Source organism: Taudactylus pleione, unplaced genomic scaffold (assembly GCF_031769625.1).
Source record: "Taudactylus pleione unplaced genomic scaffold, aTauple2 ptg000114l, whole genome shotgun sequence".
NCBI classification, from domain to species: Eukaryota; Metazoa; Chordata; class Amphibia; order Anura; family Myobatrachidae; genus Taudactylus; species Taudactylus pleione.
The window spans coordinates 10,133,105-10,151,618 of record NW_028284516.1 but is presented as its reverse complement, the minus strand read 5'-3'; the positions used below and the strand labels follow the sequence as shown (position 1 = coordinate 10,151,618).

Below are 18,514 nucleotides of genomic sequence, written 5' to 3'. Positions count from 1 at the left end.
TACACATAGCCTGCAGCTCATTTTATACAATATTTTTAATAATTTTGTGGCTCCAGCAAAGTTTGTGTACATACATTAAATAAATTTGTTTCATTTACACCCTGTACACATAGCGTGAAGGTAATTTTATACCATATTTTTAATAATTTGTGCCTTAGACAAAGCTTGTGTACATTGAACCATCAAAAATCAAAGGTTTTATTATCTCAGTCATGCCAAAATTATTCCGTATTTCGGAATATTTGAATATGGGAGACTCAACCTGTACTGGGCTTCCAATGTCCATCCTTTGGTCATTGGCAGCACAGACGTTGTAATGGTTAGCATTACTGCCTCACAGCACTGAGGTTGTGGTTTCGATTCCCACCACGGTCCTAACTGTGTGGAGTTTGTATATTCTCCCTGTGCTTGCGGGGGTTCCCTTCTACACTCCAAAAATATATTGGCAGGGTAATTGGCTCCCAACAAAAATTAAACCTAGTGTGTATGTGTGTGTGTACATGTGATAGGGAATATAAAATATAAGCTCCACTGGGGCAGGGACTGATGTGAGTGGCCAATTATTCTCTGTAAAGCGCTGCAGAATATTTGTGCACTATATAAATAACTGGTATATTAATAATATGTATTAAGCCCATTTTTACTTAGATCATGAGAGAACTGCAGTTTCTGCGTAAATGTAATTATTGGGGCTATGTAGTAATAGCCTAATGCAGTGGTTCCCAAACTCGGTTCTCAGGGCACCCTAACAGTCCATGTTTTAAGCATATCCATGCTTAAGCACATGTGACTTAATTAGTATCTCAGTCACTTTGATTATATCATCTTTGCACAAGCATGGATATCCTTAAACCCAGGACTGTTAGGGTGCCTTGAGGTCCGAGTTTGGGAAACCCCTGCCTAATGCAAGAGATATCACCGATAGATCCTGCAAAAGGTTAACTAGTCTTTCAGACCGCAGTCCCTATAATGCTTGATTGGGATTTCAGTCTGGCCCTTATATACCAAGCTCCAAAAAAAAAAAAAAACATTCTCCCACTTTTGAATCTTGCAGGAGAGGTGTCTTACAATCCCTCTCTTCGGCCTCCATTCTTCTCTGAAGTCTTTTGGTAAATGGCACTGCTGCGCTTGTGCAGTTTGAGACAACGACCAACGGGAGCGCACATCGCTGGTCGTTGCCGGCATTTTACTGCACGATTAATGAGCGATTGAACGATTATGATGTCATTTTTCTCGTCTAGTGGATACGCGCCATTACTGTAGCTAGTAAATCTTCCGAACCTGTTACTTACAACTGCTCCACGTCTGCGGTTGCTTTGAGTTAGTGGTAAGAAGGTCTTTCCATCTTTGGCTGGCATGTGCCCATTTCTGATTATGAAAATGTCACTAGATAAACTTGCATTGTGCCCACACTCCTCCTCGTTCTAAGTAAACGCACCTTTAGAATATAATATCTTATACAAAGGAAGGACATTACATAATAGTTATAGGACTCTACATTCGTTCTTCCCAGCTGTTTCTGCCTTGCTCCAGGTGCTATAAGCTGCAGAGAAAGCTGTGTAATCATTGGGATACTTGGTCCTATGGAATGTTTCTGCAGTGTACAGCTTGTTCCTGCTGGTCTGTGTACTGGCCATTGTGTTCTCTATATCACGTTTATTACAAGTTACAGGTGGACCTGTGTGCTGCACACATTTGGCATGTATGACCTGTACATGTGTTGTGGCTGTCAGGGGATCATGGTAAATTTACAACAAATTTAATTTATTCTAAACTATAAATTGCAGTAACAGTGATTTCTTTCCACCACAGGTTCCAGGGAAAGTGACCTTGCTGGGACGGGGTCTTGTCTTGTCGTCCCTCTCATTGCTGGCCGTCCAGTCATACAGATGGAAGAGTAAATACTCAGTAGTATATGCCAGTGTTAAAGGTACTTTGTCTAATGTTTCTTTCAGACAAAAAAAAATAACCAAACAAAAAGAATATAGGCCAAGGAAGAACATGGTTCATCAGACAACATGTATTCAATTAGGCTGCGATCGTTTATCGCCGATGATGTCATTTTCACTTATCCCCATATTCAATTTCAAAGACTTTTCAAAGTCTTTGTCAAAAACCGGGGATAAGTTTTCACCACTGAGAAGGTGGCGAAAAAAAAGTACAGAATTGGGGGTTTTGGGGTGCAGACTTAAAAAAAAAAAAAAAAAAGTACCCTGCACCCCTTGGAATGTCCCCTAAAAGTAGTCTCTGTCAATTTTTTTTTAAAAAAAGTTCAATAGGATACCCCAAAAAAAGTGGTTTAGTTTTGGGGGCAAAAAAAAAAAAGTTGGGGGACAAACTAATAAACTAGCGAAATAGACTGAGTGGGGGGTCCCCAAGTATGCGGCAGGTGTTTTTTAGAATGCGCTTGGTTGCGACAGGTGGATTTTTAATGATTTTTTTTTTTAAATCACTTTAAGGTCTTAAAAATATGCTTGCACCCTATTTCATGTTCCCCAAATTTGATGGGATTAGTTATTTTTTTTTAAAAGAAGAAGCTAAATGCTATTCTTCACCACTGCTTTCAAGACGCATTAAAGCACCTGTCGCGGCCATTTAAAACCATTAGCAGGCCAATTCGGGGGTACCCATAGTGATCCTCCATGTCAGACCATCTTTGATGGTCCCCAAAAGTGACAGGAGTTTTCGATACTTACCTTGCCGCCGGGTCCTGTTTTAGCCGAATCCTAATTGAATACAGTGATAAATGGGCACGCGCCTGATACTTTATCCCCAGGAAAACCTCAGACGATGGCGAAAAGTCCGGCAACAGACTTTTTTCGCCTCTAATTGAATATGGCCCTTAGACTTAAGTTTAGACTCCTCCAACTTGTAGAACTAATGTTCTCCCTGCTAGCACCTGTAGTAATATATTTATATAGCAAATTTATCTCAAAATGCTTTACATTTTCATTTTAAATAGATAATTTGGAATTTATACTGGGGTCTGCTGGGATATTATTTAACACTTGGTGCTCTACTAGTTGTTGAGAGTTAAAAATAAAAATAACCAAATGACAGGAGTTCCACTTTGATGTAATTGCAACTTTAAAAAAAAACAACAACAACAAAAGACTACAAACATAAACATTATAGGGAATATAAGAGAAGTACTTTGCTCTCTAACATAAAATTATAACTCCATGCCATATTATACATACACGCTATATTTTATTGGAATAGGGTGTATTATTTTTATTTTCCTTAAATGTTGTATTATTGAAATGGCCCCTTCAGGGTAAATTATTAAAGGTGTCTTGAGCCAAATCTCGTGTTGTAGGGAAATCCTACGAGTCCTTTTCAGATCAGAATCACTTAATACTATTATACTATTTTTTTTTTTTTTTCTTTTGAAGTTGAAGATGTGAAGGAACAAGCCGATTATCTTTATGGCAGCGGAGAGACCGAGAAGTTATATGAATTTCTGATCCAGTGCAAGGACAGGTACAGGGGAGATAGTGACTTTCATGGAATGCATATGCTGGATAATTATTTCCAATATGAAGGGAAGGAAGTGTATTGCAGATCGCCGCAAAGATCAATGAGTGAAAATAAAAATGATTATTTTGCACCAGCAAACCGTGGTAATGGCCATTTTGTTAGCGGAATCAATGTTTATGAGCAGTGTATCAATTGGATGGGAGCCAGTGTACATATTTAGCCATGAAGTCTTCCCATGGTGTCAGTAAAGGGAAAAACAGACTTGAAATAAAAACACTCTGGGCTGGAAAAAGTTTGTGTATTTATAGAATAGTATATGTGTCACTGGTACCTGACATCACATGTACACATAAAGGTACTACATTGCTTCTGCATTGATCCTTTGGGGGAAACTGGATACACTGGGGTATAGAGGTGCAGCAAAGGATTTGACTTTTTAAATCTAACTGCAGTATATAAGTGGTGGCTAAGTAATATTTTTTTACCTGTTCCAGAAGCCATTCTAATGGCCGGTCCATTTCTAACTATTTTGAGCAGCCACACTCACCAGAAGGGGGTTTTATTGAAATGGTTGAAAGGTCCTGTGCGTGCTATTATTGCCTGCTCCATCGAGAGCTTTTGTAGCTGTCTGCCTTTTCTCAGGGGCCAAGCAGAGATCGGCCCTCGTCTTCCCCCTCTGTGGGATCCTCTGGAATAAATCTTCTCCCGTCTGTAGTGATTGCCAGGAGCCTTAGGAGTGCTCTGCGACATCTCCAGATGAGCAAATTTTGCCGTTGGACTATCATGATGGTTGGGTCTCATCTCTGGTGAGGATGATTGAATCCGCTTTCACACTTTTTTTAGCGGAAGCATCAGACTTTAGCTGTACTTCATTCTAGAGCGGCCTTGCTCTAAGGAGTTCTCCTAAGACAATGTTGAGGAGATGAAACGTTCTGGCCTGGAATTTAATTTGTCCTTTGGTGTAGTTTCCTATAGACAGCAGGTAGTAATGGATGTAGTGCTAGCCCCCCAGCTGGTGCTAACACTTTGGGATAACAAGTATAGATAATGTTGTCTTCCATTCTTCTATTTTGGTGACCTGCTTTGCAGTGCGCAGACCAGCCTGAAAGAAAGGTTCTAGGTCATATGTAGATTGCTTTTCTTCTTACATTTTAAGATCTGGTATAATGGGAATCCCTGTCTAAAGTGGATGCTCCCACAGCATAACTATCCCAGACCACCGACATTTTGAAGTGAATGTTGTGGTAATGGGGGGCAGTATTGATTAAAGCTTCTGACCACTCTTAAGTCTCTTATACTCCTCCTAATTTACTGTTGAGTTAAGAGGGCATAGGTGAGGTGGTCCGTGCACTGGCAGTAGGTCTTCTCAGGTAGGCCCTGTGCAGATGTGCTGTCTTTGGTTATTGCATTCATGAGGCATCTTTGTATTTCGTAGGCGTAACCGTGGATGTTAAGCTGAAGGGGGTCAGGATTCACTTTCAGTGGACATATGCATTTGGCCTTAGGGCACAGAGTTGATGTGGACAAAAGAGCTTTTGCTTTTCTTTGGTTGTATCTTATTCTATTATGACATAGATGAGTCCGCACCAGTTAAATGATTTATTGTATATAAAGAAAGTTATCTCTCAAAAACCAGCGTTATGATCTATCAGTAAATAAATGTTAGATGACCCTGTGCTTGTGGTGCTCCCAAAGGATTTGTGTAATACACATGAGTACTAATTGCATAGAGGCAAAAACTGTTTTTTGGGGGTACTCTTTAACTAATTAATTGAAATTGTTATGATTAATTGGTATGAATAAACATGAGATATAAAATGTAACTTTTAATGAAAAAACCTTATTAAAAAGGAGTGATAAAGGGTACACTCCAATCACAAACAAGCAAATGTTCAAAAAGATTGAGGACCTTATTCAGAGGCGGCCCTATGGTCTACGACCGCACAGCCGCCGGCTCCCTCGTGCGCATGTGTGAGACCCGCTACGACCGACTGCGCCGTTCGTAGCGGGTCTCTTTCCAAAGGGGGCGAGCTGTCGATGTTGATTGACAGCTCGCCCCGTTTGGAAGGCGGGCCGGGGGGGTGGCAGCCCAAACGGAGGCGTTCCCTTAGGAACGCCTACCGTTTGGGGGAGGCCCCACTGACATCACTAGTGATGTCAGTGGAGAGCTTCAGGCTCTGACAGAGCCAGAAGCTCACTGGGGCTTACGACAAGTGAGACCCTACCCTAGGGTCTCGTCGTAAGCCCCGATGGTCTCTGACCATCGTGACCATCACCCGAGCAGTCGTTAGAGCTGTGGGTGTAAACCCACAGCCTAACGACCGAAACAGAGGTGGGCGGTCAGGATGCAAGCGGCCGCCCAGTTTCTGAGCAACCGCTTGCATCCTCCGACCGCCTCTGAATGAGGTCCTGAATGTACCAAATCACATAATGTTTCCTCAGATGCAAATCTATCGGCGAAAATATCTTGTATCTATCCCTGCTTAACAAAATGAATTGGTCAATTTCCTCTATGCAATAAGTACTCGTATGTATCTTATTCTACCCTGATCCAGAGTAATTATACACTTGGACAAAGGAAGTCCTGCCTGGTTACATTTGAACATAATCTTGTCCAAGCAGATGAAACCGTTGTGTGCCCTTGCCTGTGTAAATGTTTGCATGCTCTCTCACATTCTGCACCCCCACAACTTGATCTATGGCAGTGCCACGTTTGCAGTGGGATGTTGCTGGCTGGTATGTACAAATTTATAGTCACGTCACCTCTCTTGATAATGCTATGGAGTGGTCTTATCCTTTTCAACATAACTTCCCAACACACTGGTTTGGAAGGACTGTTCTAAGCCTTGAGAAACTGCAGACTTCCACGCCAGTCATCCGACCTTCCATGAAATGAGCAACTTAAAGGGAGAGACGCTTGTTACAAACTTTTTGAGATTTGGAGCACCGATAACCTCGAATTATGATGCATAACAGATTCCACGAAGACGGACACAACGGGAAATGGTAATTTGGTTTTGTGTAACCAATTTTATTTTCAGTGAAGACGCTGAACTTCTATGGCGACTGTCCCGAGCCTCTCGAGATCTAGCTCAGCTCAGCACAACCGCCTCCACTGAGAAGAAGCCATTGATTTACGAAGCTCTAGAGTTAGCAAGAAAAGCACTGGAAATAAACGAGTCCTGCTCAGCAGCTCACAAGGTGCGTATGACAGTAATATTGTAGTGTCGGATATAGTAAAAATAGCTGTTTTTGTTTGTTTTTATAATTCAAGTTTGTTTGCTTAAATATTTTTAATTGGAAGAGTCACTTAGTTGTTTTTTTTTATAGCAATCATTATATAGCGTTCACACGTTATATGATGTATATATCACTGTTAATAATCCTCTGCCTGTGTTTGCAGTCTCACTTACAATGGTTATAGTGCTCCCAGTGTATCTATTGCAGGGGTGCAGTGCTTGTCTGCCTCCTGCACTGAGCCAGACTCTCCAGAACACCTGAGTTAGAGCCCATCATCAACCTCTAGCTCATTCTATTGCATGGAAATCTATGCTCCTTCTATCACGAAAAGCGTTTCCTCCCGCTGGAAATTATGATGCCAATATAAAATGGTTCATTTCAGTCATTTAGGCTACGCACCAATTAAATGTCAGAGTGCAAGGAGCAAGGCACGTCAGTGGTGGTGTAGGTGCAGATGGAAACATTAGAGGAAGGTGTTTGTGAATGAGGTTATTCCTGTATTGGGTCCCGAGACAGAGAGAGGTTTGCGAGGAGCTGTTACATCATCTGTTCTACCTTCAATATATAGAAGGAACCAGTTTTATAAGCCTGGTTACTTGATTCACAGTAACTTTTGAGTTATTAGTAGTCTGCTATTCTATGTCATAGTTCGAGGTACATATTAGACCACTTTAATTGGTGCCCAGTGCAGTCAGAATATAAAAAAATAAAATTAATTGAATAGCAATATTTTCACACTTTCAGACACTCATCTATGTAGAAAGACAAACATCATTCAGAGAAAAGCACTTTTTCCAGTTGACCACTAGGTGGCTACAGTCACACTGGAAATATACAGCGATCAGCCATAACATTAAACACTGCCTCTGCCAGCTTGCATTCTTCCCATGGTGCATCCTTGTGCCATCTCCTCCCCAGATTGACCACGCACATGCCCCCAGCAGTCCACACGATGTAAAAGAAAAGGTAATTCATCAGACTAGGCCACCTTCTGCCTTTGCTCCATGGTCCACTTCTGACGCTCACGTGTCCATTGTAGGCTCTTTGGACGGCAGGGGTATGTCAGCATGGGCACTGTGACAGGTCCTGTTGCTATGCAGCCCCATACACAGCAAGCTGCTATGCACTGTGTGTTCTGACACCTTACTATCATAGCCAGCATGATCTTTTTCAGCCATTTGTGCTACAGTAGCTCTTCTGTGGGATAGGACCAGGCGGGCTAGCCTATCACTCCACACGTGCAGCAATGAGCCTTGGGTGTCCATGGCACTGTTGCCAGTTCACTGGTTGTCCTTCCTTGGACCACTTTTGGTAGGTACTAACCTCAAGGACACACAAAGACCTGCCATATTGGGGAAGCTCTGACCCAGTCATCTAACCATCACAATTTGGCGTTTCTCAGAGTCGCTCAGATCCTTACACTTGCCCGTTTTTCTTGCTTTCAACACATCAACTTCAAGAACTGACTGTTCACTTGCTGCCTAATATATCCCATCCCATGACAGGTGTCATTGTAACAAGATAATCAACTGTATTCCTTTCACCTGTCTGTGGTTTTAATGTTATGAATGATCAATGTATAGATAGATGATGATGATGATGATGATAATATATAAATATATATATATATATATATATAATGTGTATAAAGATGCCATGTGCTGAGAAGATAAACTGTATAAGTGACTCTTACTGTGGGCTTCATACATTTAAATTAGAGCTATACACTAGAAGCCCTGGGTGATGTTGCAGCCGAATATATCCCACCCTTTCACGGTCTTAAGTGTAGCCCAGGGGTTACCTATGGCCAAGATTTTATAGCCTCAAACTGTGTGCAGACTATAGCTACACACACTGTAGGGATAGCGTTGTGCTTATTCCACAAGATGGTGGCCTATCCTCACAGTGGGAATATTATTAAGCACCAGCCCTGGGAATCAGGGGTGCAGGAAGCAAGGACTCTGTCACAACACAGATAAGAGAGGTGCACATTCCACAACAGGACCTTGACTTTAACGTCTGCCGCATTAGGTGGTGAGGACGGGTGTGGGCAGCTGGAAGCACTGTGCAGGAGCTGGTTAATGCTGAATCTGTATTCATATTAAATTGGGTTGTTGGTTAGTCCTGCTGTGGTTCTGACGCTCACCTGCGAGGGAGGCCATTGAGCAGAACCGCATGGAGGCTCCCATAAGTACAGGCCAGAGCTCGGACTGTGCTGCTGTCTGCCTCAGGGTGCAGTAGAGCTATGTCAATAGAGTCCAGTGAGCCTTGCAGATCTGCGGCCTACATGATTTATCTGCAAAGGAGATGTAATGGTGGGAGCCTGGTGATTTACGGTCTCTTTCACAGGATTTCAAACCACGGTTTTCATCGGTTTAATCTTCGAACAAGAAAGCTAGGCTACTGTCCTGACAGGAAGAGTTCAGGGTGAGTGGGGTGTTCTCACTGACTGTGATATAGAGAGCAAATACTCTATGGAGTTACAGTAGTAACTCAAGTCTCTAGGCTGACTATCAGGCCTCACCCCCTGGACAATCCTTTTTGCTGGAGACTCCAGTTGGAAATGAATCCAGTACAGTTGAGCAGATGGTACTCTGGGGTCTTTGCATTCCCATTATTTTTCTGTTTGCTACAGTAGAACTTGGCAGAGCAGCCACAACTATAGTTAGTTGTTTTATATCTACGGCAAATATTTGTAGAAACCATCTGTCATAGCTGTAGAAGTTATAATTGGCAGAATACATTTAGGGGCATATTCAGTTGGGGTGTGAGGTTTAGCGAGGTAGAAAACCTTGTGCCCCTAGCACCCAATACTGGATTACCGAGGGTATGTGCGCTCCCGTTACCCGCGGTATCCAATAAAAAAAATAGTGCTTACCTTTCTGGGGGGTTTCCGCGGCTCCCGGGGGCCTTCCCTCCATCTTGTCACTGGGGAGGAGGCTGCTGGTAGTCCCGGGGGCTACTGGGAAATGTAGTTCTCCCAGTTCTCGCTACAGGGTGTCGCACACACTCACTCATACACACCGACATACTCACCCTGCTGAAGAAGACAGCTTTGTAAGGTGATGAAGTACTAATTAAGCTAATTGGAAACTTACAATTGCTTAATTAGTCTTCAGGGGGTTCCGCTGGGGTCCTGAAACAAGTCCCGCTGATTTTTTTCCTAAAATTAATGATTTTAGGAAAAATCAGAGTTGCTCTGGAGGTGCGAAGGGGAAAAAACCTTCTGACGCACAAAAACTGAAAAACCCTGCACCTAATTGAATATCAAAAATCCCGCACCTGCAGATGCCGGATCTCTACTATTCTCGCACCTAATTGAATACCCCCCCTGAAGGGGCCTATCCATTAGCAGATATTTTTCTGAACGATGAAAGACAAAAGATATCTATTGAAAATTCCGGTGACTGTGGTGACAGATATCGGTCATGTACTTGACAGATTTTTGCAAATGATGAACGATATCACATGACATGATTCAGGGAGTGTTTTTTTTTTTTCTATTCAGTGCATTGTAGCTGCTGTTAATATCATTTATCGTTTACCGCATATAAATTGCCAGATATTTCTAATATCTGGCAGCGATATGCGATAAATTAGCAACATGTTGGAGAGACGAAAGATAAAATTTATCATCCGCGGGAGTGCGCATCTGTCATCATTCAGGGCCTATCCATTAGCAGATAAATTGAACGATATATTGTTCAGTCGTTCAATTTATCTGCTAATGGATACCCCCCTTAGTGTTATACTGTATCTCTGACATTGTAAAACTTGTAAACAGAAAACAGTGTTGTGAATCCTACAGCTCTAATCTGCCTTTTTCTGGAAGATTGTTGAGGTTTCTCTCTTCTTCTATAAATAATGGTGTCTTCCTGCCTATATTACAGTGGTATGCCATATGCCTCAGTGACGTGGGAGACTATGAAGGCATGAAAGTGAAAATTGGAAATTCATACAGAATAAGGGATCACTTCCAGGTGTAGTAACTGACGGACAGAGAATACTTTAACTTGTTGCAGTTAATGTCTTTATAAAGTGTTTGTGGCAACTACTGTACATTGGGGATAAATACACAACCATCAAAGGGAATTGCTAATAAAGGAGCAGTATAAAAAAAAAAAAAAAATCAACATTTTTAAAAATTCATATTAAACAATAATCCTTTTTCTATGATTGGTGTAACCTGGGAAACGTGTATAATACTGCTAACTACCACATATATGATTAGTTGGGTAATACACAAATCAAATATAAATGCAGATTGCAGGGCTGTATTATATAAGTAAGTATGGACACTTTAATTTACAGAGAGCGATTGAACTGAATCCGAAAGACGCCACCTCCATTCACCTCCTTGGCATTTGGTATGTAATACGAAAACATTAATGTTCACTAATGAAAATAACTGATTTTATCTGTACATTTTATGGTCCTAAAGAATCTATGCAGCATCTTACAGTGCAGAAAGGGCAAACATTCAATATACATAATATATATGCACTCAGTGGCCACTTTATTAGGTACACCTTGCTCGTTAATGCACATATCTTATTAGCCAATAATTGTGTCTGTAAATCAATGCATAAAAGCATGTAGATATGGTCAAGAGGTTCAGCTGTTGTTGTTGACACCAAACACCAGAATGGGGGGGAAAAAAAATATGACCTAAGTGACTTTGACTGTGTAATGAGTGTTAGTGTCAGCCCAGCGTGATTTGTGTATCTCAGAAACTGCTGGCCTCCAGAGAATTTTCACTGCACACTTCACCCATGCAAGTTTCTAGAGTTTACAGAGTAGCACAAAAGGCACCCATTGATTTGCAGTTTTGTGGGTGACAAACGTCTAAAGGAGAAAAGTCAGCATAGAATAGCTGATAGGGAGATGCCAGTAGCTGGAATAACTGGTTATGCCTTACAATAACAGTATGCAGAGGAGCATCAGTGAATGTACAGCACACCTCTTGTAGTGAATGTTTTACAACAAAATAACACACTGGGTTCTACTCCTAAGCAGGAAACGGAGGATACATTGTGCACGGTATGTTCTGATGAGGCTTGATTTTTGCTGTGACATGCAGATATAGGATACTGGAATCTATAGATCTTTCCTGGCTTGTGTCATGAGTTCAGACTGGTGCTGGTGTACTGGTATGGGGGAATGTTTTTGGGGCACATATTGGGTCCCTACAGCCTACCTGAGTATCGTTGCTGACCATGTGTTAATCGATCGTCTAATAGCTGCTTCCAGCAGGATAATGCGCTATATCACAAGTCACAGGTCATCTCCAGCTTGTGCCATAAGTAGGACAAATAACTCAGTGTACTCTATGGCTTACACAGTCGCCATGTCACAGTGCGGCAGAGCACCTTTGGTATGCGGTGGGACGCGAGATTTGCAGCGTGAGGGGCTGATCCTGAATTGGGAGTAAAGGAAAACGCATGCAGGCACTGCCCTATGGTTTGGTGTTCCAAATGATGAAGAAATTATTAGGGCGCTAGTCTATCTGGTGACAATCGTTATTAGTTAAATTGCAGCCTTCTGAAGGGTATTGCTCCCTTTAAATTGTACAATCAGAAAAACTTCAAAAAGAAGTGAAGGCCCATTTAAATAGTAGGAATAAAAATATTCTGTTTATTAAATTAAATAAAACTAAAATAACTGAATATTTTTATTCCTACTATTTAAATAGCGCCTTCACTTCTGTTTGAAGTTTTTCTGATTGATGTTCCAGATGGCTGCGATTTTCTTTTGGACTTGCAGCTGCGATAATATGCATTTGCTAGTTTCTCCCTTCCCCTTCTGTAATTGCGAGCACTGTAGATTGCAAGCCTGGAGACGCCCACTTTCACTGTCCTTGGACAGCGCAAATCTGCTGGTGTATCGACCATCGCTCCATCGACCATTCTGATGCTTTCTCTATGGCTGCGATTGAGAACACGACAACGTTCACGAACAAGCCCATGAGGCAGCCTTTTTCAGGGCAGCTCCCAGGGACGCCCACGCCTTTCCACGATCACCTGTAGCGTAAGCAGCAGAGATCTTCGCGTGCACTCGGTGGTACTATACGTATGTGCCGTAGGGGTTTCCAGGGCTTTTCGTTCATGCTCAACTGCGGAGACATTAACACTGTGTCCACCTCTGTATCAGGTCCTGTGTAATGTAGTCATGGCCCCATGGCACCTTGATGAATTTATGCCACAAAGAATCCATCTGGTAATGAAGGTGCAACCAATAAAGTGTGTGTGTGTCAACTCGCTGATCATCACCAGACAGTGTAAACATATAAAGCTTTTTTATTTAATGTACTTATTTACATCTCTCAGGGATCAGATTACTTCTACTTGTGCTTTCCAGGTGTTACACGTTTGCTGACCTGCCGTGGTACCAGGTTAAACTTGCCGCAGCCCTGTTCGCTACTCCGCCATCATCAACATTTGAGGAGGTAACATTCATACGTTCTATTTAATTTGGATTTTTATTTCTCAAAATGCATCGCTTTCAGCTGTCCCTACTTTTCCTCTTCTATCACAGACATCTGTGGTATCCGGCTGTATACAGACCTATAATGCTTATTGTCATGCGAGGTACACAGAAGAGTTATTACCACTGCTTGCAAGCATGCAGTACAGGGGATCTTAGGATGGGTACATATTAGATGATCTATTGGACGATCTGTCCTTTTGAGGCAAATTGGAATGACCCATCTTTCACGTAGTGTGTACGTCCATCGCATCTTCTCATCTGATGTGCTGCACGTCACATGGGAAGAGGACGTGACCGATGGTGTGCGCATCGTGCAGTGTGTACGCTGACCCGGAAAGGCCACAACATATATTGGTCCAATCTTTCAAAGACCTCACCTGACCTGCCAGTGATCTACATGATAATTGTACAGGAGAGACGATTCATTGGATACGATCCTCCGACATGATATATGGTGCCGCCATTCAAAAGATTGCATAGTGTGTTCTTGGATTACGGGACCATCACGTCCTTTGTACATCGTTCTGATGTGCACCTGGCCTAAGCCATGATTTAAAACAAAAGAGGTCATTGAGATGACATAGGGTGATGTCTGGTGTAACACCTCATAGTGGATAGAACAGACTTACTGCTATAAAGCACCCAGAAGCAGATTGAGCCCGTTAATGGGGCTCATCATCAATAGGCCAATTCCCCGTTCTGCTGACGCCAGGCATTGGCAGAATCGGAAATTGCCCTGATAGCTGCCTGATGTATAGGCTCCATTACACTCGTCCCCCCTCATCCCTTCCTCACCATTGGATGTATCTTGCAGGGGCATGACCATGGGTGAAACCAATACAAAAATGTTATGTCTAATTTTATGTTTTATCTTTGTAAATATATTTACACAGAGATAGCAGGTTTAGAAACTATTCTACTGGTTTGCCATGGCTAGATGTCCTTCTGGTGAGGGTGAGGTGAAGTAGCCCTGTGATCATTCAGTGACTGCTGGAGGCAGAGCTGGGCTAGGGCCTGGGATGGTGCCACATACAAACTCTTTTCATCAGATTAAATGGCTCTTCCGACATCTACATAGTATGTAAGAACCCTTTCAGCAGCTGTTTAGGGCCTCATTGGCCAGTTTTTGTTTTTCTCAACTGGTTACCTGTTGAATTACCACCTTTTTAAATGCCCTGTTGGGCATATAATGGTCTCAAACCGTTAGTACCCATAGCATTTCTTATGGGCTTGTCCTGAGTTTTCAGCTTTATCGTGTGTGTGTGTCTTGTTAATGAAAAATGCTGGTGTGTTGAGTCATCGGTGTGATGGAAGAAATACCTCTGTGTAAAAATCACTAAGGCTTTTCTCACACCGCCCTTAATGGCGTCACTCTCCCTACATCTGAACTGCCCATCAGGTGATCGCAATGATTGTTAACCGCAACGTGACCTGTGATTGCTATGCTAGAACCCTGGCACAGACCCTTGTCAGGACATACTTATTGGTGTACCAGGTATTTGCTAGTAACAACTTTTTTTTTTTTTTTTCAGGCTTTAATATACTTTGAACAAGCTGAAGAAGGTAATTAACAAATGTGCAGTGATATCCTTAAGCCGCTGCATACAGAAAAGTGCTGGGGAATAAAAAAAGTCCATTAAAAAAAAAAGTGTTGTATCTGCCCCATCCTGCCTCCTAAAACTCTTTCAAACTGTGTGCCCCTTACTAGTTCCTGTCTGATTGGCGTGATCAGGAGACACTAGCTACAGGAATCATTAAGTATTTCATAGATCGAGGAGGATCTCCTCCATCCTGGCTGCCATAAACTCAGGGGCACCCTCATTTCAAAGCGGGGAGTCTCCTCTATAAAATTATATGGTGCATTAATGATTATTGGGTGGTTGTCATTGGCTAACAGCCTGCACTGTAGAAATACTAGTAGAGCCAGGGAATGAAAAGACAATGACGTGCCCAACCTACCCCATCCTGGTAACCAGTGACTTGGGGGCACTCTTGGTTTAAAAGAGACTCCCCTCTTTAGTGCCCATTAGTAGTTACTGTGTGATTCCCTTAAGGCGCTGAGTAAGACAAACAAACTGAATGAAATATAAAAAAAAAAAAAACATAACTGAATACACAATGGGGGCGCTGTCACCCCGGTCCAAAGCTTGGCTTCAGGATTCACTGAAGCTACAAAGTGAGTGCAGACATTTGGACGCTGGTGTAAAAATGAAAATAAAAGCTTATTGAAGGCAAAATTTTCTCCGTATATTTTCTGCGCAAATCATTTACTCAGACAGAATTCTTCTGTAGTTGGAAATGTTGTAAATCTTGTAGACCGTATATCTACCAAAAACATGTTACATTTGTATTAGGGATGTGCAGGCTCGGATAGGTTCGAGTTTGCACGTGGAGTTCGGATTTTTCCCTCCAAAAAAACGGAACTCAGAACGAGGCAAAACGTCATCTTACATGGACGAACATCATCATTCCTGGACAAAAGACCAGGAATGATGATGTTCGTCCATGTAAGATGACGTTTTGCCTCGTTCTGAGTTCCGTTTTTTTGGAGGGAAAAATCCGAACTCCACGTGCAAACTCGAACCTATCCGAGCCTGCACATCCCTAATTTGTATTCTGCTTATCAACTGCTTCTGTCCTGTAACACCACTAGAATGGGTTCCAGTTCTTATGACAGCATCTCCTGTCATTCCTGATAACACTACTACAGACCGTAGGGGACAGTGAAGTCTGCTCCTGTACATAATAAGATCTGTATTGCGGCTATAAAAGAACTTACTTAAGGCCGTTTGTTTCCTCTTATGACAGTTGATGCAAATTTCTACAGCAAAAATCTTCTTTACCTGGGGAAGAGTTTCTTAAAACTGAAGAACAAGGATTTGGCCTTATCGTGGCTGCACAAGGCGAGAGATTATCCCGTACGCACAGAGGAAGATAAGCAGGTAATGGCAATATTTTGTTATACAGAAATACAGGGCGCCACGTTTTTTCGCTAAGAGAGGTGACCGTTTATATTTTGTATTTATTGTAATTGTTACATCTGTGTGTATTTTGTTTTGCCAAGTTATCCAATCTACAGTATATTGGCTTATGTTGAATTTCTGGGAACCAAAGAGAAAACCATTGCCTACCCTTGGTTTAGAACTATCAGTTCGTGCAAAATCAAAATGATACTTTTAACAATGACTAAAGCTGGGTACACACTAAATGATGTTGTCCCGATACTACATATTGGGCACATCGTCGATTGCGTGCTCCTGCAAGTCTTTCATTGCATCCTCTGACCAGCCTGCAGTGCAGGCCGATCAGAAGATATCTTGAAAGACATCGTGCTCCTAAATGTGCCCACTGAGCTACCGCTATATCGTTTAGTGTGTACGGCCGACCGACATATCTTTCAGTTGGCCACGATCCAGGATAGTTTAGAGTGTACCCAGCATCCGTTTTTTTTATTGATAGACTGGCTAGATGATTGTGATTAAAAAAAAAAGCACTCTCCATTCCATAACCAATAATAATAGAGAAGGAATGGAAGAGTTGCAATGTGAAATCAGTATTATATTCTGTGTTTTGCCCATTCCCTATGTACTATAATTACTACGGAGTGGGGTTTTCTGTACCTTCCCTGACTTTCACACCTCACTTTAGCCCCATATAAGAGATGACTTACCTACACTGAAGTGCCAAAAGCCATGGGATAGCTGTATGTAGAAATATTGGTAGGTGGTGTCACCGTACTGACGACTTGGAAATACCCAGATCTGAATCGGTAGTAATTGGACATCTCATGAGTCAGTTTGAACACCGGCTAGGCAAACTGAATTATCAGAGTTTGAATGGGGCGTGATAGTAGGTGCTTGCACAACTTTGGAAATTAAATCTCCCATCTGTCAGTCATTAAACATTCCTCGATCTACTGTGTCACGTGTGTACCAGGAATACTTCATGGAAGGCATTACCACCCACCGTGGAAAGAGCAGTGGCCAAACATGGGTGCTTAATAATCATGACCAGCGGCACCTGGCCCAAATTGTCCGTGATAACAGACAAGCGACACTGGCTCAAATCACATCCACATTCAATGCAGGAGTTACCAGACGCATATCCAGCAGGTTAGTGTGTTCTTTAGCTTCCATGGGATCAGAACACCTATCAGAGTGTCCCTGTTGACACAACAACACCAGACACCGCAATTCACCTGAGCTTGTGACGTAGCTAGTTGAACCCTGGAGGACTGGCAACATGTGGCGTGGTCCAATAAGTCATGGTTCGGATATTTCATGGCTCCAGTTGTTTCAGGCTGATTGTAGGGTGCAGGCTGGTGGTGGTTCCATAATGGTGTGGGGTGTGTTCAGGTGGCATGGGTCCACTAGTCCGCCTGAACATGTCATTGACCGGTAACCACCATGTTGCATTGCTTTATGTACCCCCACAATGATGGAATAATGCACTGTGTCATCAGTCCCAAGTTGTCCGAAACTGGTTCGAGGAGCATTCTGGAGAGTTCAGACAAATGGTGTGGCCACCATGTTTGCCCGACATGACTCCAGTCGAGCATGTATGGGACTTGGTGGAGAGGTCCATTCGCACCCAAGATCCTGCACCTACAAATATCAGAGAGCTGTGGGAAGCTATCGAGACAGCCTGGGTTAATCTCTCCAGGGGTCTTCTGTTTCTCTTGTGGAATTGATGCCACGTCAAGTTGCCGCACTTCGCCTACCTAGATGGAGTTCTACACGATACTAGGAATCTATCCCATGACTTTTGGCACTTCACTGTATGCACAGGTCAGTATTTATTGTGTTAAACTGTGTTCATCATAATGTCACGTCTGATCCCAGTAGTGCCTCAGAGATGCCACTGATTTCTTGTGGGGATTCAAATAATTTTTTCTTTTTTTTTACCCGAGTAGTCATGGTGTATTAGTACAGCTACGCTGTATTAAGCGGCTTTATCACAAATTAACTTTGTATTTTTATTTTATTATAGGTTCACAAGGAAGCAACTGAGATCTTGAAGTCGATGGGTGAAAAAATCTGATTTAGAATATCCAATATTCTGTATATATACATTCTAATTTTTTGGACACCAACTTGAAATGATTATTGTAATTTTAACACAAGACATTTTATTGTAAAAAAAAAAAAAAATGTTTCTTTAAAAATCTCATAGTGAATGCATGCAAAGTAAAATTAATTAAAATTTAGTTTTATGAATATTGTGTTAGGGGGCTTTGAAAGCCAGGATCTGGGTACCCGATGCCACTAAACCATTAAATAAATTCCTGTTTGTGTCAATGAATATACAC

General features: G+C 42.2%; 1 protein-coding gene across 1 annotated transcript in view; it reads left to right on the top strand.

Moving 5' to 3' along the window:
• LOC148524946 (regulator of microtubule dynamics protein 1-like) overlaps positions 1-18,514 on the top strand; it is a 19,609-nt gene extending 1,095 nt beyond the window's left edge. Inside the window, exons 2-10 of the mRNA XM_088471407.1 lie at positions 1,813-1,930; positions 3,396-3,483; positions 6,522-6,681; positions 10,611-10,700; positions 11,032-11,087; positions 13,078-13,165; positions 14,739-14,769; positions 16,015-16,148; positions 18,196-18,514. Of these exons, the coding sequence (XP_088327533.1) occupies positions 1,813-1,930; positions 3,396-3,483; positions 6,522-6,681; positions 10,611-10,700; positions 11,032-11,087; positions 13,078-13,165; positions 14,739-14,769; positions 16,015-16,148; positions 18,196-18,246 (816 nt within the window). The 3' untranslated portion in view covers positions 18,247-18,514. The remainder of the gene's footprint in view (positions 1-1,812; positions 1,931-3,395; positions 3,484-6,521; positions 6,682-10,610; positions 10,701-11,031; positions 11,088-13,077; positions 13,166-14,738; positions 14,770-16,014; positions 16,149-18,195) is intronic.